The sequence below is a fragment of the Uloborus diversus genome, chromosome 3 (assembly GCF_026930045.1).
Source record: "Uloborus diversus isolate 005 chromosome 3, Udiv.v.3.1, whole genome shotgun sequence".
Taxonomy (NCBI): Eukaryota; Metazoa; Arthropoda; class Arachnida; order Araneae; family Uloboridae; genus Uloborus; species Uloborus diversus.
In genome coordinates, this window is record NC_072733.1 from 92,847,606 (window position 1) to 92,871,514 (window position 23,909).

At 31.1% G+C, this 23,909-nt stretch overlaps 1 protein-coding gene across 1 annotated transcript in view; it reads right to left on the minus strand.

Annotated features, from left to right (window-relative positions):
• LOC129218017 (WD repeat-containing protein 20-like) overlaps positions 1–23,909 on the minus strand; it is a 71,286-nt gene that overhangs the window by 3,141 nt on the left and 44,236 nt on the right. Inside the window, exon 3 of the mRNA XM_054852195.1 lies at positions 6,426–7,673. Coding sequence (XP_054708170.1) covers positions 6,426–7,673 — 1,248 coding nt within the window. The remainder of the gene's footprint in view (positions 1–6,425; positions 7,674–23,909) is intronic.

A 23,909-nucleotide genomic window follows, 5' to 3' on the forward strand; every position in this document is an offset into this window, starting at 1 on the left:
AAGCTTATATTTTGATTAAATACACTCACGGGTACATAAAAATATTGAAAGTTTTTACATGGTTTTTATTTTTTTTTTCAAACAGAAAATATGTATTTAAGAATTGTTAAAATATCAATTCTAGAGATTGTACAGTAAAACCTTTAATTGACCCTGCAGTGTATTATTGTTTTTTTTTATTTATTTTTTTAAAAAGAATATTAAGACACTAGGAACTTTATAACCCAACCTGAATAGAGCTAGATTTATTTTGAATATGAAGGAGTGCTACTTTTAAGCTGCCTTGGAAGCACCAATGAAAAGTTGTCATTCATCTGTTTTGTGACAAATATCTAAAGATTCTATGAGGCTTGAAATGACATTGCAAAAGCATACCTAACGATACTTTTCATATGTCTGTCACAATATATAAAAACTTCTATCATTAGGCAACACATTGTACTCTTGAAGCATTGATCTTAGCAATGTGGCTTTACTTATTTAACCTCAAATCATGCCCAAGATTATTCAACTCTGTATCCTTATATCAGGTTCTTAAATGTTTCTTTGATTAAATATAATCCATGTCCATCTCACTTTCCATATTTCACAATGGCCTACAATCTACATGAGCTATTTGTATTGAGCTCATTTTTTTTCTTCTGTCTTTGAAATTCTAGACAGATAGCTAAGTTTGATTCTATGTTGTTTTTGTCACTCTCCTTTTTGTTCTCTGGAATGGAATTGGGAATTCTTAAGCCTGCCAGCAAACCAAACAAAACTTCTTCAGTTTTTCAGTTTATTTAATGCTATACAAATCAAACTGATTTCAACTGAACAATACTACTTGGGGCATTGCGCCATACGAAAACCATCTAATTAGCAATAAAGAACATTTTATCACTCACCATCAGATGAGATCATTTGTCTGCTAATGCCAAGCATTTTACAGAAGAAGAAAAAAAAAGTACTGTGCAATATATTTCATCAAGGAAACTTATATGAGAACCAACTTCACCATTTTTATGAATATTTTCTTAAGGGGGAAAACCAGTTTAGGAAACTGAAATTTTAGTGCTTTTGTGAATTTTTTAACTAAAAAAAAATAAATAACAATAAAAATCAGAATTTTTTTTAACTTGGAGGATATTTTATTCATTTTTTGAAGGACAACTTGTAATTTTTTCAAGTCATTTCCATCAGAAATAGTGCAGTTAGAAGCTGCTGTCCATGGGTGGTCACAATCAGGCATTGTTGCTTGAAATCTTGGCAACACATTCCTGAATGGTTATACTAACATTAAACGACATAAAAATAAAGAGGATTTTTTGACCTGTCTAAACTGGTTTCCCCCATAACTCCTATAGAAAGGGCTCCTTAAATTTGTTATAAATTCCCAAGCAAAAATTTCTTGTTTATAAGTGTAATTAACATGAAAAAAAAGGAACATATCAGTGGGTTGCATTAAATTTATGTTTGACAATTTTAAACAATATAGTCAAATTTGCAGCTATTAGGAGGCTCAATATCAAATTTGTTCAAGCAGAAACTTTAGAACAGAAAAGAAGAATTTTTATACAGATGCTGGAACTACCTTCCAGGAAAATGTAGTGGAAATAAGAGCATTTGGTCTACTTTGAAGACTTAATTGCAATTTAGACAAGATAAATGCTTCACGCAGATTCACACTAACATTATAATTAATCTTTAAAATATACTACATTTATTTAGCATTCAATTTTATGAAAAATATTCTTAAGTTTTTGAATGTATATTTCAACTGAAAATTACCTTCCCCCAAGTACACGTCCCCAACTAGAAACATCCAAGAAAAAATGTTTTCAGAAAACTGATTATAAATAAGAATATATTTGCACTGACTTGGAGAATAAATAACAAGAAATTTTATCCTCTTTTAGGGAAAGACTTGCTTTATGCAAAGAGTTCAGCTAACATCTTGAAAGATACATTTCAGTATCATAAAAGTTTTTATTGACACTTACACTATGTTTTAACTATGTCTTTTCTTTAATCTAACAATAATCTTAAAAACTTTATCAAAAAAGTCATTCAAACATCAAACAAATTTTTATAAATCTGGCAGATCATGATTATTTTAAACTTTAATGTATAAAATTAAGAACAAATATACACTGAAGTGAACACTTAACTGCAGTTATTGAAAGGAGTAATTAAACATATTGTCTAGATTATTTAAAGGTAATTTGTTTTTCTGCATTTTTTTTTAAACTGTCACACTTAATTTTCACTCAAATGATGAAAAAAGAGAATTTTAAAATTCACTTCACAAGTTTACATCATGCATATAAGCCTGTTCGTTTATTTAAGTATTGACGTACATAAGTATTTTTCTTACAACCAAAATAGAAATCTTATTACCTTCTTTAATAAAAAAAATCTTCAAGCCCAATCTTTAGCACGTTCAGCACTTAGATATTCACAATAACTCTAAGGTTGGCATTCCATTTACTGCCCCGTATGTAGGAATTGGGAGCAATATTCAATACTAAATTGTCTCTAACAGGATCTTGTGGGAAGTTCATATGAATTGGTGTATAATGATTTAATATTTCCTACAAAAAAAGCCTTTCCTTTTTTATTGGCATTAGGGAAGTTCCTGAAGATAGATAATAGAGAGGATAAATATGAATTTTAGTACAAATCAAAACATTAAATGAATTTTTCTGTAATTATTTAATAAAATATGCTTGGCAAATGGTGGTTTTTTATTTCATTAACAATAAATATTTCATTTTCTATCAAATTCATAAATATTTTTTGATTAAAAACTGCCGAATAAAACATTTAAGCTCTTATACAATCATGGATAACTGTGCAGAAAAGGTAGCATTAATTTAATTTTGCAAGTGTTCTCCAAAAATAATAGAGTTGATCAGAATTTTGTAAACATTTCTTACAATAATTTTAAAGGGTAATTTTGTTTGCTATTATAAAACATCAGGCAGTTAAGTTAGCGTAAGTTATGCTAAAACAACTGTCATTGATAAAAGATACAAACACATGAAACCAAAATTCATGTTAAACCAGATTGATTGAAATATTATTGAAACAATAATAGAAACAAAAATATTTTACCAAATATGGAACAAAGAGCTAATTCCCCCAAATATAATATAAACATGCTAATTTCCTATGAAAAACAAATATAAATTCCTGCATATTGTACTTTTGTAGTCAGTCCCTTATCAGGAAGAAAACTCTTGTATAAATATGATAGAAAACTTCCATAATAAACTCATAGTAAAGCTTTAGCCCTAGAGAAACTGAAGATTATCTTAAAAATATCATGCAAGAATAGTTCAAGAAACATATTGAATTTCTGGGACAATTTTCTTTTTTATAAAGAAAGTGAAATCCATACATTATTAGAATAAAGACATTTTATATCAATAGTTCTAAATAATATTAAGATTTTAAAAATGTATAGATATAGAGATTTTTCTGAATGTAAATGTATTTTTCCTTTACTTATTAAGAATTTTCCTGTGTGACATTATCTAAGCTATAACATTGGTTTTAAAAACCAAAAAAATACATAAAATCAACAATCAATTCATTTTTTTTAATAAAAAGGTCATAAACACCAGAGTTGGCAAAAACCTTTTTTTTTTTCTTTTAAAGTCCATGGACCCCAGGCTTTTTTAAATAAAACCCAAAACAAACCAACGTGATGGCATAAGCATATGAACAAAGCATAGAAATTGTCTTGGGGTGGAAAAAGCTGGAAAACTAGCTAAAATCAGCGTTTTCTGAAGAAAACTCCAAGAATGGTGAAGCTTCAGATTTTGTACTTTTTATGATTACCAACAGTTTAGGCCAAGTTACTTCTCAAGTGATAAAATCTATTAATCTCTTTTAATTACACTATATTTTTTCCTCCCATTTTACTTTATTGTATTTCATTCTGTTATGCAAAACTACAGTAGAACCTTAAATTGTCTAAATCCCCTTTTACTGAATTTCAGCTCAATCAAGACATTTTTTTGAATTTTATGTTGCCTGTTTTTCTATTTCTTTGTACAGATTAAGAAATATCAAACGTTTTTGTAAGATAATAAAAATACTCTTTATCCTATTCTGTTATCTGTCCAACTGCACGTAAATCCTATTAATTTTAAAAAAAAATATCTTGCTTATTCCAGATTTGTGACATGTGTTGGTTTGTAGAAAATAATTCACATGAAAGCTTTCTAGCTAGTTTTCTCTGAACGAACTACAAATCTTAAGAAAATCAGACCTGATAGATATTCCAATCAAGAAATTTTGAATTATTTCTTGATCAGTTCAAGTTAAAAGCAAAATATGTTAGATATTTTTTTCAATCCTGTTCAGATTTAAGAAAGACTATTAAAGTTCAAAATTCGTTTCTTTTATATTCATTGTGTGTAGTGTAAAACAAATAAAAATAAGTTTAAACTGGAAAAATATTTAAATTAATTAATTTTATTAAAAGTGTCTCAGAAATTAAAAAAAAAAAAAAAACCTAAAAGTGGACTAAATTATGTTTTTCTTTTTTTAAAATGAGTTTTTTTCAAAAAAGCCTATTGGGTCCAACCCAACTGGGTTCAATCAGGCCAACCCTGATAAATACAGCAAGTCTAAGCAAGATCTTGACCATTCTAAATGTTAATAACAAAAATACTGATAAGTGAAATAAAATGCAGTTTGCTGCAAATGACTGAAGAAATCTAAGAGATCTTCTTGTATCCAGAGGTAAATGGCAACGGATGAGAGTGTTACCTCAACGACGGATCGGTCCTGGAGTACGGATTAGCCACTGCAATCTTTCAACTAACCCATCAGGCATTATTCAGCTTAATAGTTTCATTTTTTAACTAGAAAAATACTGCATTGAGCTACAGTCTGACACAGCACTCTGTTTTTATTGCCTTTTCTCTTCTACTGCTCATCTTTTTTTTCATAATATATATGTATATTCTTGAGATTCGGTTAACATCAGAATCAAGTTAAAAAGTGAAGACTACCGAAATTTTGCAGAGAAGTTAGTCTTAGTGTGGAAAATTTGTGCCTCCCGAACACTAATTACAATGCAAAATTTTGTGACTCTGAGTTGATGTCTTCTGCATTGGAAAAATACTTAAGTTTTAGAGAATTTTAGAAAAAAATAAAAAAAATATTAACAAAACATTCTAAATTCTGCAGAACGTCTTAGTGCCGGAATTTTATAACTTCATTACACAAATCATAATGCAAAGTCTCTTGCATCTTGGTTGATTCCCTTTCTTTTGGCAAGGGCATAAATTTGAATGGAAACAAACCAAAAGAGTTTTTTTTTTTTTTTTAATCCTGTGGCTGTTGTCAAGAGTGGAGATTGGCTTTTCCCAGTCACACAGGCATTTTCACATTTTTCTGGGGTAATATTTAGAGCTTGATGTTGTACCTTCAATGAACTGGAAGAGATACCATAATGGGAGTTGATTAATAAATAAAAAGCAAATATTTCACTGGAGGGATTTGCAAAGTTTTTGCTCTATCAGGGAATATAGCCTTTACTCCAGTGAATTGAAAATATTTTAAAATATGCCTAAGGAACAACAGACTTCTTTGAACAAATATTTAAGTAACGAGACTCCATAATTTTCCCTGTATAAACAGCAAAATAGAAGTTCAAGACAGGCTTGTTATTTCCAATTTCCCAGGGGGGGGGGGGAGTGAACTCAATGACATTTTATATGAAAGTCACAAAACCACATCCACTTATCTGTAAATACATTGTATTAGGTATGTAACTATTTTGTTTTGTGTCACTAACATTTCAAGAATTTTTAATAAAATTCTCAAAGTTCAAGCCTCTTGCCAGAGCTGAAAAAAATTACCTACAAGCTTGAAAATTTAAGCAGTAGCTAGCGTTTGGAGGTTACGGAATTCCCGCAGTAAGGATAACTTATTGATATTTTCTTTATTTGATTTTTTTTCTAAAAATATCAAAAATTCAAGTCTCTTGCTAGAGTGGAAGACATTAACTTTGAGTCACAAAATTTTATGCAATGACTGCATGGATTGGACTTTTTATAATGAATATTTTACTGTATAAGCAGGATAGCAAATAATTGTGTGGTGAAACAATCATAAAATTTAACTTATCAGCTTTAAAATTTTGAAAGGTAATACATTTATCAATTTATCTACTCAATGCAAGGTGAATGTCTAAAAATAAAACTTGAAGTTCATGTTCATGTCACATGCACACAATTAATTAATAAAATTATTGAAAAAAAATCAGCATGTGCTTCTTGACAAGAAAGTGTGGTGCAGAATTAAATAAAATGTGTTAAAAAAAGAAGAAAATTATAAAAAAAAGCTAACAGTTTGACATATTTTTAAATTTAAGTTTTTCATATAAATACAGCTTACAAAAAGAGGAGTCAAAATCTTACACTTACACCTTTGCCAGGTCTTGCCCAAGTACAGACAAAACCTTCTTGGCAGGCAATAACAAAACAGTCCTCCCTGAAAACCAATGCAGTTAACCTTTCATGTGCTATTTTCTTGCATATAAGAGGTTCAAGCATAGAGACTTCATCTCTTCGAGGACAAATTGAAGTTCCAATTAATTTCACAGGATCATCCAACACTTTATTTTGGTTGGATTTATTAAGGCTATTTTTATCAGCATTTCTTGAAGCAAGGCTAAAGTTTCTTTTATGTTCTTTTTCAGTTTTTTTTTCTTTTTCTAATGTTGCACTTTTGCTACCTATACTTAAACTTGGCAACACAAGATTTCCATCCATTAATAAAGCTTCTTTTGGACAGCAGTTTGCTTGTGCATTTCCAACACTATTGCATTTACTAAGCGTGGGAAGATGCATACTTGGACTATTGAGCAACATACTAGTTCTAGTCCTGCCTATAGGCTGCTTTAAAACATCTTCAGTTAAGTCCCATAAGCATAACTGAGTGTCTTGTCCTACAGAACCAAACCTATAAGAAGTAATATTTAAAGACCTACTACCGGATAATGAATTTCTCGCACATACAGGATTAAGCAAGCTACCAGAGCTAGTTTTGCTCCCAGAAGCTAAGCCTTTTGAAGATTCACTTACATTGTCAGAAGATAAAGGCTGATTTAATTCTTCTTCACTACCACTTAAATCAAGTCCATCAGAGTCTGTGTATGTAAATGCATCAAATGCAACAACACTGACCCATGATTTATGGCCATGGCCACGTGCAACAACTCTTTTTTCTTGAAATGACCAGACAGTTACGAGGTCATCTTCTCCTCCAGTCACAACATATTTACCATCTGGACTCCAACATACACACAGAAGCCCACCAAAAAAGCTTCTTACAATTCCAACAAGATCCATTGTATCATAATTGAAAATTCTTAAGAAGCCGTCTTGACTCACAGTAGCTAGGTATTTTGAACATGGAGAGAATGAGAATTCATTTAAAGCACCAAAGCCTATAACCCACCTATACAGTGGGTTTCTTGTACTTTTAGTCTTACAAGTATACACTGCAAATCCTTCCCCTTGTTTAAAAAGTTGATAATGTGGAGGAGTATTGCCACAGGGTAAATCTTCTTTATACACATACATTTGTCCACTACTATGGGATACTAGAAAAAGGTTTTGAGAACCTGGAACCCATTTCAGACAGGTCACTTTTGTTTTATCTATAAGCCTCTGAAAAATAAAAATAAAAATCAATAAAGTATATTTTAATAATAAAAAAAACTTAGAAGGGAATTTCAAAACATTCAAAGTTATTCTAACAGAAAAACTTAAAACAAAAATAACATTCATAACTCTGATGGTTTTTATATTGATACAAAATTCCTTTTAGCATACTTTAAAATTCTTTTACAGATGTGTAGGAAATTCTGCTAATGAAGTAAAATAATATGTTTAAGTAAACATGCTTTCGAATGTCTCATGACATACCTACAATTATTTCATACAGAATTGGATAAACTTGATTACTCCAAACAATAAATTTTTAAAAATAATCCCGCTTGTTTAGTTTTAATGCTCATTGAAGAAGTAACAATGATCAAAAAATTGTAAACGGTCAATGATAGATGGACCAAAAAATGAGTGGTAAATCCACAAGACATGAAAAAGTGCTTGCTTTGTTGTTCTACCAGACTTATAGAAGCGTGTGTTTTTCTTCCTGTGCACTTTTAGGACCATAGAAGAGAAATAAAAGTTACATTTTTAAAAGTTATTTGTTGATTGTAACTTTATTCTATTATAGGCTAAGAGCACCAAATATGGGATAACATTTGCTTACGTAGCCTGCAACTGACATGATAAAGGGGGGAAAATAAAATTCAAGATTCTGAGATTAGGATTGTGTAAGTCAAAAAGCTAAATTTTAGCTTTAATTTTGAAAAAAATCTGAAAAAGGTTTGTTTATTCAAGTTACTTACCACAAAATAACATTGTAAAACAAGTCTTTGTATTTCATAAATGAAATACATGCACTTCAAATAAATATGTATTTTTTCGATTATCAGCCAGTCTATATGAGAATGTTAGAAACATTTTAAACACCAAATCTACTGTTAACCCCCTGATCATTTGAGTATGACCTTGCACAATGAATACAAACAGCACTATTTTCAACTTCACATCTCCAATCCTCTTTCTTTGAATGAAAAGAAACAGGCTTTGCCCCATATTGCATTTTTCTCGGTATTGTGCCCGGCCTGGTATTAGGTGCATCTTCTACCAGGGTAGGAAGTAAGTGGTATTGCATTGCAGTTAGCAATTCAAAACGTATTATTTGTTACGGGGCTAAAGTTTAGCACTGATAACAGGACAAGGGGTCATTGTTTTAAGCTATTTAAATCTCAGGCTAACATGGATATTAGGAAAAATTATTATTTTAGCAGGGTAGTGGAACCTTGGAACAGCTTACTGGAACAGGTGGTAATGAGCAAAGGAGTCGACAGTTTTAAGAGGGCCATTGATCTTCACTTTGGATTGTAAATTGACTAGGACCAGTCTAGCTGGGCCCAGAGCCTGTTGCTGGTTGTCACTTTTGTATTTGTATTTTTGTATGAAACATGATACAGTGTCATAAACTGCGTCGAAAGTTTTGCGATGCAAATACTAAGTACATTTTATTTTTTTAAATTTTAGTTTTATTGATAAATAGGGTGCTAATGGTTGAAATTGTGTTAATGGTATCAATTTAATTTTTTGAAATTTTCATACCCTAAATATTCTTGTATTCGCAGAACCACCTATTTGCACTAGTTCTTCTATTTTGTAAAAGATAAGTGACAAAAGTTCGTAACTGAAGTCATTGTTCAAAATTTTTTAAATGCACATTAAATATTACATTTCTTAAAAAACTTGTGTTTTCTTGTTGAAAGTATAATTTGGCAAATTTCATGTCAGAATTTGAGAAGCAGTACTGCTCCTTAAAATTAAATACAGTAAAACCTCTTTTATCCGAACCTCTTTTAACCGAAACTCTTAACCAAAGTCGGTTTTAATTCACTTTTTTTTCTTCATTTTCTATTATAATCTAAAATTTTCTCTTAACAAACATCCATTTTTTAATTTTTTTCTCCCCACATTTCTCTTGTACGCCAGCCGTCCTTTGCAAACTACGAGTGCAAGATAAATAGTTTGGAATCCCTTCTCACAAGCTCAATTCTTAGTATGGGTGTACTCTTCCCCACTTTCAAGCGTTCCTGTTCTACACAAAAACACATGCCATTTCGAAATTTGGAAGCTCATACTGCCGAGGCCCAGAACAATCAAATGTTATTGCACTGTCTGATTGTAAGCAAGTGCAAAGAATCACCTCTTTTGTCATCTCAAGAACAGAGAAGTTTTCTTCGCAGCAGAATTTGAAAAGGGAGAGGTCACTCTGTGTCACTTATCCTTTGTGAACAATTCTATTCCAGAAAAGGGAAAGGAAGGAAAGCCACTTTGCTGTTCTTTGTCACGTTACGCAGCTGGTCAGAATTCGAAATTTCCTAGAAATTTTGTGCTAGTCTGTTGGTTTTCTTTTTCTGCCTCTACATTTTCCAGAATTTTCTTGAGTGCTATCAGTGAAGTTGGTAGTTTTGACCTGCTGGGGGATTTGATAGAACTAACGCATTATCTTTCTTATTTTTGAAACTCGTTTTCTTCTTTATGATGGCTTCCATTAAGAGAAAAAGAATCGTATTAACCATACAGGAAAAATATGATATTGTAATGAGACTAGAACCTGGTGAAGCTGTTATAAAACTTGCGAAAGAGTTTCACGTTGGCGTGTCAACCGTGAGCGAAATGAAAAGAAACTCGAAAAAAATTAAAAAGTGTTTTGCTGAGTTTGATATCATGAAAGGTGCCAAATTCCGAAAAACAATGAAATTAGCCCATCATACAGATTTGGAGACTTTGTACAAATGGTTTGTGCAGAACAGATGTGAAGGAATACCCCTATCTGGACCAATGATTCAAGAAAAAGCTTTGATTATCAACTCGAAGCTTGGTGGTTCTGATGACTTCAAAGCCAGTAGTGGCTGGCTAGAGAAATTCAAAATTTGCCACGGTATACAGCAACTCAATATCGAGGGGGAAAAATTGTCTGGAAATGTGTCGCAGCAGTCAATTCATTTGTCTCAAAAATTAAAGAATTGATGAGAGATGAGAATTTATCCCCAGATCAAATTTACAACTGTGATGAAACTGGACTATATTGGAAGGTTCTTCCTGGAAACCCTCAGCTGCGGTAAATGAAACTTCTGCTCCCGGAAGGAAACAAATGAAAGATAGGGTCAATGTATTAGCCTGCTCCAACGCATCGGGTTCCAACAAGCTTGAACTAGCTGTTGTTGGGAAAATTAAGAATACGAGATGTCTTAAGAATGTAAACAAATCTGCTCTTCCTGTACACTTTTTCAAGTTGTTATTTTGATATTTTCGTGACTGCTAGTAAAATCTTGGCAAGAAAAAAACGTTTGAATGGAGCACTTCTGTTATTCGACAACTATCCAGCTCATCCGGAACATAACTCTTTAAAATCTGGTAACATCGGGTGTTTATTTTTGTCCCCGAATACAACATCTCTGCTGCAGCCTATGGATCAGGGAGTCTTAGAATCTTTCAAACAACGTTACCGAAAGCAGTTGATCAGAAAATTACTTTTTGAAGGAGATTCTGAATCTGGTGCAGTTTCAATAGTCGAGTTTTGGAAAACTATCAACATCAAAGACTGCATTTATATGATCAGTGATGAGTGGGAATCTTTGGCGCAATCGACACTAAGACGAAGTTGGAGAAAACTTTTGCAGATTTTTTCAAGTGGCACAGATGAAAATGCTACGAATATTGCGAAAGATATTGTTACTGAGTTTTCAAGTGTTTTTAGCACAATGAAAGGCTTTGAAAATTCCGGTGATAGAGAAAACACAGATTGGTTGAATTGTGACATGGAAGATGCAGGCTTCCAGTTGCTCAATGATGAGGAATTAATAGCAGAAGTCCGGAATTCTCCAAAAGAAGATGATGAAGATGAGAATGATTCTGGAATAAATAAAATAAGTAACAATGATGCATTTGAGAGTTTCTCAAAAGGTCTTGCTTGGTTGGAACAACAGGAACAGTGTGATTCTTCTGAACTCATGATCTTAAGAAAACTTCGGGATAGAGCTGCACGGCAAAAGACGACCAATTTGTACCATATGAAGCTTCTATTTAAACCATTGTAAATTTTGTTTCAGAAATAAATTAGTTTTCATTTATAATTTAAATTTATTTAGCAGTTAAAATAGCCATAACAGTTGAATGGCGATTCTACATATTAAACTAGATCAGGGGTCTGGCCAGAGGAAACTTGGGTCCGTTAACGGACTCTTCACAAAAATCTGATCAACCAAAACGGACCTTTCACAAAATCCCGACCAACCAAAACGGACCCTTCACAAAATTCTGATAAACAAAAACGGATCTTTCACAAATTGTTTATTGGAAGAGCAAATCTCAAATCAAAATAATGCAGCATGTTTGGAACCTTTTTTAAAATTATATTAGAGGTATCAACTTATACAAAATCTGCTAATTTTGCAAAAGAAAAAAAAAAGGCGCTCTTGTGATGCTCCTGCAAGCGATAAATAACTACTAAGGCCTAATAAATGCTTGTTGTTGATTTCTATAAAAGGGGGGGGGGGGAATTAACAGCTGAAAGTCAGTTTGGTTTATAATTTTGCTTGTTTGTTTTATGCAGTGGTGTTGTTGCAAACTTCTATGAAAAAGTTTGTCGTAAGCACTTTTCTCCCGGCTCATAATTTAATAAACAATAACATACAGCGAAATGAACTTAGGACTGCAAAGGATAGTAGGGATGGGGGGGGGGGGATGAATGTGATCGCTTTAGATAGGGTTACCAACTTTATACTTATCGCCACTTAGCATCTGGCGGGTGCGATGTTTAACTGTTATTTTGGGAGAAAGTTATATGGGTTTGATTTTTCGATGCTAAAAACGATAATTAATTTTAAATAAACTCTTTTATTGATTTTTTTTTCTTTAGATGCCAACATTTTGAAAAGCGCAATCTTTTTACATTCGATATGAGAATCATACTTTATTCTTTTTTCAAGCTAACTTCGCTTTATTAGGATGCAAATAAATGAAAAGTCTTTTTATTTTTGTAGCAACGCTTATTTTAAGTTTTTAAAGAGGAATTCCATTTTCTATTATGAGTCAAAAAATTAATTGCTGAATCGATGGTTTATTTTTTATTTATTTACTTATTTTGATTCAACTGTGTCCAGACATTAATGAAATACTTATCATAGGACTCTAAAGTGCAATTCTAAAATAATTTTATCAGAAATATTTATTTTACAAGCCATTTTTATTACTTTTGAGGGATTGCGATCCCTATGCATCCTCTTTGCATCCGCTATGGGAATCTGATTTTTCGAATTTTCGATGTTTAGTACACTTTGTTAAGAGGTAAACAATTAAAATATTTTTATTTTTGTAAAAATCATGGAGTTTATAAGTTTTAAACGAAATTCTATGCTTTTTAACAATGTCTTGGTTTAAAAAGTTAAATGCTGAACCCCTGCCTGAATTTCTTTATTACAATTATATTAAATACTATACATATAACATTTCTAGTATAATTTAACATAATTTAGAATGGTAAATAAATATTGATACTTGAGGGGTGCCCATCTCCCAAAGTGTAATGCTACCCTCCCGTACTCCAATACTCGAAACACACTCAAGAATGATATTCTCAACAGAAAAGAGGGAGAACACTGAACATTAAGTGTCAATGATGCAGTTTGTGCCATCTCAAAATTCAAAAATTTCGTTTTTACAAAAAAAAAAAAGTTTTTTTTTTTTTGCAAAATTTGATTTTTTTACAAAATTAATTGATTTTTCACAAAAATTGATTATTCACAAAAAACGGACCTTGTGAAAAACCCTGGACAGACCCCTGTAGATGATTATAGATGAATTCTCAATTATCCGAAGTAGGTTCAGTCCCAATTACTTCGGATAATCGAGGTTCTACTGTACTTATTTCCCAGTCTCTAACATGATTTTGAATTTTAATCACACGCATTAATTATGCTCGAAATAGAATAAATACTGGGAACACATACATAGTGTTAACAAAGAAGAATTTATAACTTATGTTTCAATTTTCAACGTGAAGAGCAGTGTAATCTCATTATTGTAACACTAAAAGATTTTTGGATTGTAAAACAAGCAAACACCTATTCACCTATTATCTCCATGACTGCAACTCAAACCACCCAAACCATAGCATCAACTCTTTCACAACTAATTCTGACATTTCCATATACAGTATAGTTTTGAAAATCAGAGTCTCGAAAGTTCAAGGCTCTGCTTAAGCTGAGATGTTTCATTTACATTTTGAGTAAATTTTAGTAGCTAAGAAATTGATTTTCATCATAATTTAATAGAAATCTTTTGCTACTGTAAAACTAACTAGCCACAGTAAATAATAATTTATTGAGAGGTTGGTTTCAACAACACTCCTTAAGTGGCAAGAAATATAGACTAAAAGATACAGATTACGAGATGCCTTGAAGATAATACCCCATACATAAAATTGACCTTGATTTGCCACGAAGAATGTGTTAACATGCTTTTTGGCAGCGGGGCAATTGGTGGGGAGATAAAAAAAAAAAAACTAAAAGCCATAAAACTTATAGCAGCAGCAAAAAAGGGAAAAGATAAACACTTTTTTTTGCGGCTGATTTTGAGAATATTGTTGCAGATAAGTGGAAATTGATGTAAGTCTAACAGCTTAACTCTTGTTTTTCTTAAGATATTGATGAATTTTGTACACAATAACTTTCCGTGAAGAAACACTTGGACATGGCTTCGACTTACATTATGTACCCCGAAGTATTTTGAGGTGTCACAAACATATGGGAACAATTTTATTAAACAAGTATGGCTTGTTAAAGTAAAACAGTCAATTTACAAATCTAAACAATGAATACATAAACTAAAAGTTACTGCTTGTGCTAAATAAAGATTCGTAAACTTATATACAAAGTAAAGCAAATAATTATGTTCTGAGAATTGATATTTCTGCTTTTTTAAAAATAATTTTAAGTTTTGGTTCCTAAATTGGGAAATAAAATAAATAAAGTATAAAAAGGGCGGGGTGGTTTCCCCCCTTGCTCCCCTCACGCCCCCACCCCCCATTGCTGCCACGGCCTTTTGGAATATCTGATTGTAATCAAAAAAGGATATGCACAACATGAGTTGTATAGACGAAATTTAAACTGTCCTATAACTAACCGGTAAGACATATGCATACTCACGCAAGCACATTGATACATACCTCGTTGCAAATCTCATCCAAATGGATTCGGGCACAGTTAAAATGCATGTTTTAGTTACCTTGCACACATAAATACATAACACGTATGGATATTGAGAAAAACTTAAGTAAAAACTTGTTTAAGACGCAATTAAAATGAACTCATGGTGAATTTCAGCTAACGTGAAACCAAGAGGTCAGAAAATCGATTTAAACAAATCCCTAAGAGTTATATATCATTGAAAAGCTTATAACCCCTAGAACAAGAATCTAGTGTTACTTTTTTCTCATATCAGGTTTATTTAGTGGAGTAAGAGATGGTAAAATGGCTATTTTTTGTGTTTTTTAGCAAGTAAAATGATTATTTTTGTACCTTATTACTAATGCAAATTATGCTTCTATATTTAAGTGGAGTAAATTTAATATTGATATAAAAACTATAAAAGTAAAATAAAACCATGTTTGGGCTTGTTTCGAACATAAATAGTACAATTAGAGACAAATTTACAACATCATGTATCATATGTAACGTCCGTTACAAAAAGGTAAATAAATTCTCCTCACATTGTGAAGTGTTAAGAAAAAGTTTTGTTCTTAATTATTTTTATTATTTTAAGGGTAAAGAAACTATGATTCCCAAAATGTATGTGTTTATAATAATAACCATGCAGAAACAGGCATGTAACGGACATTACATAAGTTTGTAACAGACGTTACAACTTGAATGTGACATCCGTTACAGATTTTAAAATGCAATTATAAAAATGTATTCAACACATCAAACAATTTATAAAGTCCATGGTTTGCAACATGTAGCCAGGGTTGGACTGGGTCCTGAAAAAGGCACATGCCAATTGGGGTGGGGTGGGGGGAACAGATGATCATTTTCGGGGAGTGAATGGCTAATGGGCATTATATGGAGAAGTGACAAATTAAAATTATATATATATATATATATATATATATATATATAGAAATGAGGTACGCCTAATTTCTTAAATTGTGATTAAATGAATTTGAATTAGAAGTGTTTCAAGTAAAAAGAATGGGGGGTCATTCCATGTCAGTTCAACCACACCCCAACACCCACCATCTCAGATTCCAATGAAACTTTGTCTACTTCTACTTTTCATAATCCTAAGTAACCTCCTAAAGTATTTCTTCTCTATTAAAAATAGTTTTTATTTTTTCGCCCTTCAAAGTTTTGTGATTTTGCTTTAGTTGTCATTTACAGTTCTCTGAGAATGAACAGCAGCTGTTTGCCAAAAAAATTATTTTTCAATAACTAAAGGTAAAAAAATTTGGAAAATTTTTATATTATATATTAAGATTTCAAGTATTTCAGAAAAAAATATGTCAAAAATCTAAATTTATATTCAACAATTAAAAAAAAATTAACAAACTGAAAAATTTAAGAATTTTTCAATAAAAAATTGATAGTCAAAATTTTAAAATTTTAACATGAGGGTCTAAATTAAAATAATTTATATATATTTTTTAATGATCATTAACATGTGTGCTAACATATAAAATGAAAATCTTTAGGGGACTTTGAGGGATTCTGCTCCCCTGGCCTGCCCCCTATTTTGATAAATGAAAAAAAGTTGATCACAATATTACAAACTAAGTTAATAATTGCATTAAAGAAAATTTAAAAATTGAAATACATTGGTGTTTGAACTTAAATGTACATTTAAATACTCAAGTTTTTTTAATTGTAAATAATTAATTAAATTAATTAATAATAAACAATAAAAATAAGATATCGCGAAATTCGAAATTTTCCCGCAACAATTTATGCATACTAAAAATTATTGTTAAACTAGGGCAACATAGAAATTAAAACTTTTCATCTAATTCAAAATTAATAAAAAGTATTAAAAATCCTATAAATACCAGCTCAGAGCTTTTAACTTGATTAATTAATCTAATGCAATATCAAACTAAAACTTGGATTTGGTTTAACAGAGCAATTTATTGGGTTTGAGTTTAAAATGGTTACCATTGCCCAAAGTTTTTATAATTAAGACTTGGCAACAATCTCATTTGATCCTAAAAGTGTGTTTTGTTATCTTGAGTGTTTCTATGATCATAAACGGATCCTAATAACCTGGCATTTGTACAAATGACAGGTATTTATATGTTACACTTCACTAGTAATTTTTTTAGATGTTTTGTTTTCTTTTCAATATATTTGCCTGTCACCTCCCTAACTTTATGGTTGCTATACTAGCTCCCAAAAAGGAACAGCTGGTATTAGATGACAGCTGATCAGCAAGCTGTATGGTTTACATTTATAGTTAGTTGTTTGTATTATGATTGTGAGATTGGTAACTACTTTTTATTTAAAATACACTTTATTTTTCTTGATTCCCCTTTCAACTGCTGCATTAGTTTTATCAAGGGTAGTATGTTCTTTTAAGCCACTTTTTATTTTCTGCAAATGATTTATAAACATTATATATATTCCAGTTTAAATACAGTGAAACTTCAGTAACTGGACACACACTGATAATCCAGGTAACTCAACATTAATTTTTCTTAGGGTCTGCCCAATGCTAACTTCAATGGCCGAAAACCTTTCTAACTTGACACACATTTTGCTAGAACCCCTATAAAACAACATCCAATTGCTATTCTAGTTCAATTCATTCTTTCATATTGACCTTTTCTCGAAATTTTAGAAAAGTTCTTTCATAGAATTCTATTTTTTATCCAGGGGAGTCAGCTCTGAGCTGTTAGTGCAATTCTGATAGGGTAGGATAAAATGTAGCCCATGGGAGGCCTGTAGAGAAAGAAGGCACCATTACTTGTTTTCTAAACAAGTGTGAGCAGGACTTGTTTTTTTAGCAGACCTGACTAACAAGCAGCTTTTATCTCTTTTCAACGATCATGTATTTATTCCTCACAAGATATTCAATTCTATTATTGATTTTATTATGTTTTTTCAAAGAAGGAAAAAATAAAGAATAGAAAATTCATTTACTGGAATTAATTTTCCTGAAGTGAATTTTCATAAGTGATACAGATAGAAAATTTTTAGGAATTAAAATTTTGGAACCCCAGTAAGTTGAGGAAAAGTTGCGAGTTCTGTCATTAAGCTGGGGTCGGGGGAGGGGAATCCGGACAAAAATTTTTTTTCCATGCAAATAATAATTTGTTTTCCAATCGTCATTAGAAAATATAAAAATCCATTGAATATGAGAGGTGCATAAATACTAAATTATTTCTTCATTTACTATGAGGGGAGGGGAAAGGTAATTTACTTTATTTAGAACATATTATTACTAAACAATCAGACCATTAATTTTTAAGGGGTGTTAAATGTAATTTCAAGAAATTAAAAGGATGAATTTGTCGTTGTATAGCAGTAAAACTATAATGGAAAAATAGTTCCATGATAGCAATTTTTCTCAAACGTAAGGGGGGAGCGGATCCTGAAAGTACTTGTAACTGCATGTTTATGAATTGGTGTTAAGATTTTACTTTTGTTTCAACTTGTCTGGACTAAAATGCAGTAATCCGTATGCAGATATTGTTGTCTGCAACTTTTGAATTTCATGATATCTTATTTTCAGAATGTCTATATTTTAAACAATTTTTAACTATTTCAAATAAAAAAAAATTGCTTTAATATTCAATTTATATGTTTGAGTTCAATATTTAACACACTTTATATTTAAATTTTTCAAATAATTGCTGGAAACTCTTGTTTCAATGACATGGAACTTTTCTCTATGATGCTTTCGTTGTTTCTAGGGGGGGGGGGGGGACAGAATCCCTAAAAGACCCATAACTTTTTTCATAGGAAAAGTTAGGGCACATACTCATGATCATTTCTTCTTTAAATCATGATTTTTAAAACTGACCCTGATGTTAAAAATTTAGAATTTCAACAATGGTTTTTTGACAAAAAAAAAAAAAAAAAATCAAAATGTTTAACTTTCTGATTTTTAAGAAATTCTTGGTATAAACTAAGAACTTTGTATAAACTATTTTTTATAAAAATATTCAAAGTCTTAACATTTTTTATGAAAATTTTCAAAAAGGGAATATTATTAGTCCCATTTTTTTTTCCTATTAACAACAGCTCAATTTGTGTCTTTGAAAATGATAAAAAAATTCAAAATCGAAAAATTTCAGAAGTTTATAAAATTAAAATACATTGAAACAGAAACAAAAGAAACTAAGGCTAAGGGGTTGCTTTTAACCACAAAATAAGAAAGTATACCAAGTTTCATCAAAACTTAGATGGTAGGAGTTAAAATCCCATTTTTGTGGTTGATTTGATAAATTTTAAACTATTTCAAATAAAATAAAAGCTTAAATATTATTTTTTATATATATTTGAGTTCCATATTCAACACACTGTATATTTGAATTTTTGTCATAATTGTTCACAATTCTGTTTTTAAGAATATGGAAGAGATTGTATGATGTTTTACGCTTTTTTTTTTTCGAGAATGTGGGGGGGGGGGGGGGGGGACAGAATCCCTTAAAGTCCCCTAATGTTTTTCATTGGATAAGTTAGAGCACATATTCATGATCATTTTTTAAAAAAATCATGATTTTTAAAGCTGACCCTTTTGTTGAAATTCAGATTTTTGTCAACACCTTTTTTTGAAAAAAAAATTCAAAATTTTCAATTTTCTAATTTTTTAAAAAAATTTTGTGCAAACTAAGATTATTAAAATATTTTTTATCAATACGTTCAAAGTCTTTCTATTTTGTGTAAAAATTTTCAAAAAGATTATAGTATTAGTTACCAAGAAATAATCTTTTTCATAAACAACAACATCTCAGTTTGAGTGTCTCGAAAATGACAAAAAATGTAGAATCGCCAAATTTCAAAAGGCTATAAAATCAAAACGCATTGATACTGAAAGAAAAAAAAAATTTGGGGGTTGCTTGTAAACATAAAGGAATGAAGTATACTAAGTTTGATCAAATTCCGAGACGGTGGATGTTAAAATCCCTTTTTTGTGGTTCATTTGACGTGGAATGACCCTGGGGAAAAAAAGAATTTTTACTAGTATTTTGGTTTTACTCAAACTGTTCACCGATTGATTCGTTTGTGGATTCAAGGACTATTTCTAACAGTCATTTAGATCCTCAATGGTACTTTTTTTTCCTTGTAAGAAAATTTGCAATATCAAGATGGCATCTCTCAGTGTTCGTATCAAACATGATGAAATAAGCAGAGAGAAAGATCATTACAAAATTTAAAATTATAAATACAGTTTGAAGATAAATAGTGACGTACTCGTCATTTGATTAAGCGGTTTAATTTTCTTTCATAAATAGTGTGTTAAAGGGCTCTAAGCCTTAGCTAAATTTTGCAAAATTAATTTTAATTCTGAAAACACAGCTTGCGGCGATCTTTGATGATATTAGGCGGGGGAAGAGAATTTTGCAGGCTCTTCTCCGGAATTTTTTTTAACCTGAAGACTTAAATCATGATTGTTGGGCATCTTTGGTAGTAACAAGGAGACAGATTTGTGATCTCTTCCTCAAGCACTTTTTGATATTGAAGCAACAAAAACAAGATTTTAGACAATCTTAAACATGATGCCATGGAAAGGGAGGTGTGAGAGCTCTCCCTAATCATATTTTCAGAATTGAAGCTCTAAAAACGCAGTTGTAGGGACAATCTTTGCGGTAGGAAAAGGACACGTTCAAAATTCTCCTTCCCTGGAAATGTTTTTACATTGAAATTTTGACCCAATTTTAGGCAATTTTTTTTTTGTGATTTTGGTTGTCAATGCTTAAAAACTCTAGTGACAGGCCTTGAAGAGTAATGAAACTTAGTACTATCCATTAATCTAATGACATTGACTCAAATTTGAAGGTTAGGAGATTGTTCAGTCCCTTCAAGGAAGGAGAAGCTCAAAACTACCGACCAACAGGGACAGATTTAGAAGGGGTCCACGTCCCCCTCTCTCCAAAGGTTATGAGCTTTGGAATTTTTTTCAGAGAGCAAAGAAAATATATTTAAAAAAATGACTAAAACTAAAAAAAAAAAACAAATAGCGAATCTTATCACATGTGTTTTACTTTAAATAAATATAGTTCCTAGTCAGGGCAGAATTATTTCCTTTCCTTTGAAACAGAAAAATTTATCTTTATTTTAAAATGTTCCTACATTTTTTCATGTTATCAATTTAGAGGCTCAATCAACAATTCCCTTCTGATCAGATGAAATTCGGGCCATGCATGGGGGGGGGGTAGATCAATGATGCAGATTGTGCCATTGATTTTTTTTTGAAGAAGGGTATTAATTATCTGTTTTGGTTTGGGCTCTCTTGGGAGGATGGACACCTGTGAGAATTGAGCTAATTTGAGAATGCCCCGCCACCCTCCCCCAAATGATCAGTCTAAATTCGCCACTGTCTGCCAAACATCAGAACCATTGACATTAGGAATTACATTAATAACAGTTGTTTTTAATGGAGAGATATATCCTGGTCAAGTCGAAGAAATAATTCAGGGTACAGTTTGAGAACTTTTCTGCACTGGTCTGAAAAGAACTTCAAATGAGCAGGAAAAAACAGATTCAGAATGGTACAAGGTAAATAATTTTTTCAGTAAAATCAGCGCTCCAGTGAGGCTAGTTTCAGCTCAAGGGTTATTTTCATTCAATGTGAATAAAATGCAAATATGTTTTTAATTTCATGTAATGCAAAAAAATTTTTTTAGTGAAGTAAATGTCATAAAAATATCACTAAGCGCAAAAATGTTTGTCAAAGGTATTTATTTTAATATTATAATTAAGTAATAGGTTTAACTTTTTACAATTATTGTATGAAATGATTGACTAAGACTTTGTGATTTCATTATATGGTATATAAGAAGTTGAAGTATTACCTGTCAACTACCAATTTATCATTCAGAACACACACACATGTCCGTGTCATACAGTGTAACATCCGTTACAGAGATTTTAAAATTTTTATTAGAAAAGAGAATAACTGAATTTTAATACGAAGGTTCTGATAAATTAAAGGCATGTCTTGGGATGTTAAATTTAAAAAAATTGAACAAATTTACATAATAGATTCACAGACTTTTTAATCTTATCATGCCATAGCACAAATTGATGTTCCACTTTATGTAACGTCCGTTACAGTTAAATATTATTTATTTTTTGCAGCTTAAATACAAAAATAAATTTTGAATCCTGGTCAAAGTAATCTTCAGTCTTGGTTTTATCAAGAAAAAATAATTTGCTCCTATTTGGAAGCATTTATATGCATCTCATAATCATCGTCTGTTACAACGGAATTCACCTCATGCTGAATTTTAAGTGATAGATTTTGTGAAGACAATTATTCTTTTTCTTTCAACAAGGCAATAAAAGGCTCCTCCTTAGGTCGTCTGAATCTGTAAACTTTTATCTGGAAGAATTCTTCGGATAATCTGAGTTTTCAACAAACCAAAGTGAGGTGAGCTCCAATTACCTCGGATTTTCAAGACTCGACTGTATATCTAATGCATGTGTAAAAAAATTATAGGTGTGCAATATTAGGAATTAATATTGGGTACTGTTGTATTGAGTGACTTTATCTTATCTTACTGAAAGCAGAGAAAAGTCAAACCAGAATGAACCGACCTTGGTAAAAGCAGGGGCCTGTCCAGAATTTTTCAAAGGGTCCTATTTTTCTGAATTTTAAAAAAAGTTTGAAAAATCAAATCTTTTGAAATTTCAAAATGCAAACCAAAAGCAATGTAGCAATACCGATTAGATTTTCAATTTACAGTTTTATGACTAAATGGGTTAGTAAAAACTTAATTAATTAGAAATTTATGAAAGGTCTTTAAACGGACCCAAATTTCTTCTAGCCAGACCCTTGGGAAGTTAAATGTATAGATAGGATTGAAAAGTTATTAACATAATTGGAAATTGCTTCAAAGACTACACAAAGAAGTTTTCCTTAGTGATTTTTTTTTCCAAAAATATAAACAATTTAAAGCATACTTACCGAAATGGTCAGTATAAAAGGAAAGATTAATTTTCCCACTATTAATTGCAAAAAAAAAAAAAATAAATAAAAAATAAATCATGCATTACTTTTGGGTGAATTTTCAATTTAATGTTTTGTTTGTTTATATTTTGAACACAATGATTGCCATTCATCACATCATTATGGATGATGAGAATCAAAACAACTTAATTCAACTTTTTGTGTAAAAATAATTTTTCCAATTCAACTTTTTTCATTTAGCTGACAGCATCTATTAAGTGAAGTTACATGCATAATTTATTTTGCCATCCTTAGCAGGAATTTATTTAAGTATTTAACATTAATGTTATATGTTGGTGAATATATTTGATACTATTTTGAATTAATTTCTTATATACTTTTGTTACGTCATTCTATGATTATATTAGTGCTTCATACCACCAACACATCATTCTTTAAACTGAACACATTTACTCTGGCAGTCATCCTACAAAAACATATAAATTTTAAAAGTTCCTGATTATGATCATGCCTATACTTTGTTTCACTCCAAGTTGCCACTGAAGGGAAAGCTAGGTGAGCCGAATTGCAGCCGTTGTCAAGGAAACGAGGTTACTCTGCGTAGGGCGCGTGCCAGTCAGCGGCACGACTTGCCAAATTTGGCGAAGGAAAAAAGTAAAACTTAAAATATTAAAAACGAAACAACTATCCTTGAATTTTTCAAAGAAATTAGATTTATTTCAAATATATTTCATCATATTTTTATCACAAACACAAATGCAAGGCTGTGAATGGGATTTCATTTTGCAACGTCGGAGAGCTACCGGTCACCAAAGAAATTAACAAATAATTCTGAATGATAAAAAAATTAGCAGGAAAACAAATAAAAAGTAATTATTAAAAGAAGAGAATATGCTCTGACAGACGCATACTCTGTCACTGGTGATTTCTTCATTCGCTGATAAAAAGCATGTGCCCACTCGTTAAAATACTATTCAGTATATATATCATCTATTTCAAAAGAAAAGATAAGACGACCGAAGTTGAGATAGGTAAGGAGAACATTATAGTACAATAGGCTGTAAACATTTGCCATAGTAATAATGGGTACCAAAGCCATCGAAAAGAATCGCGTTC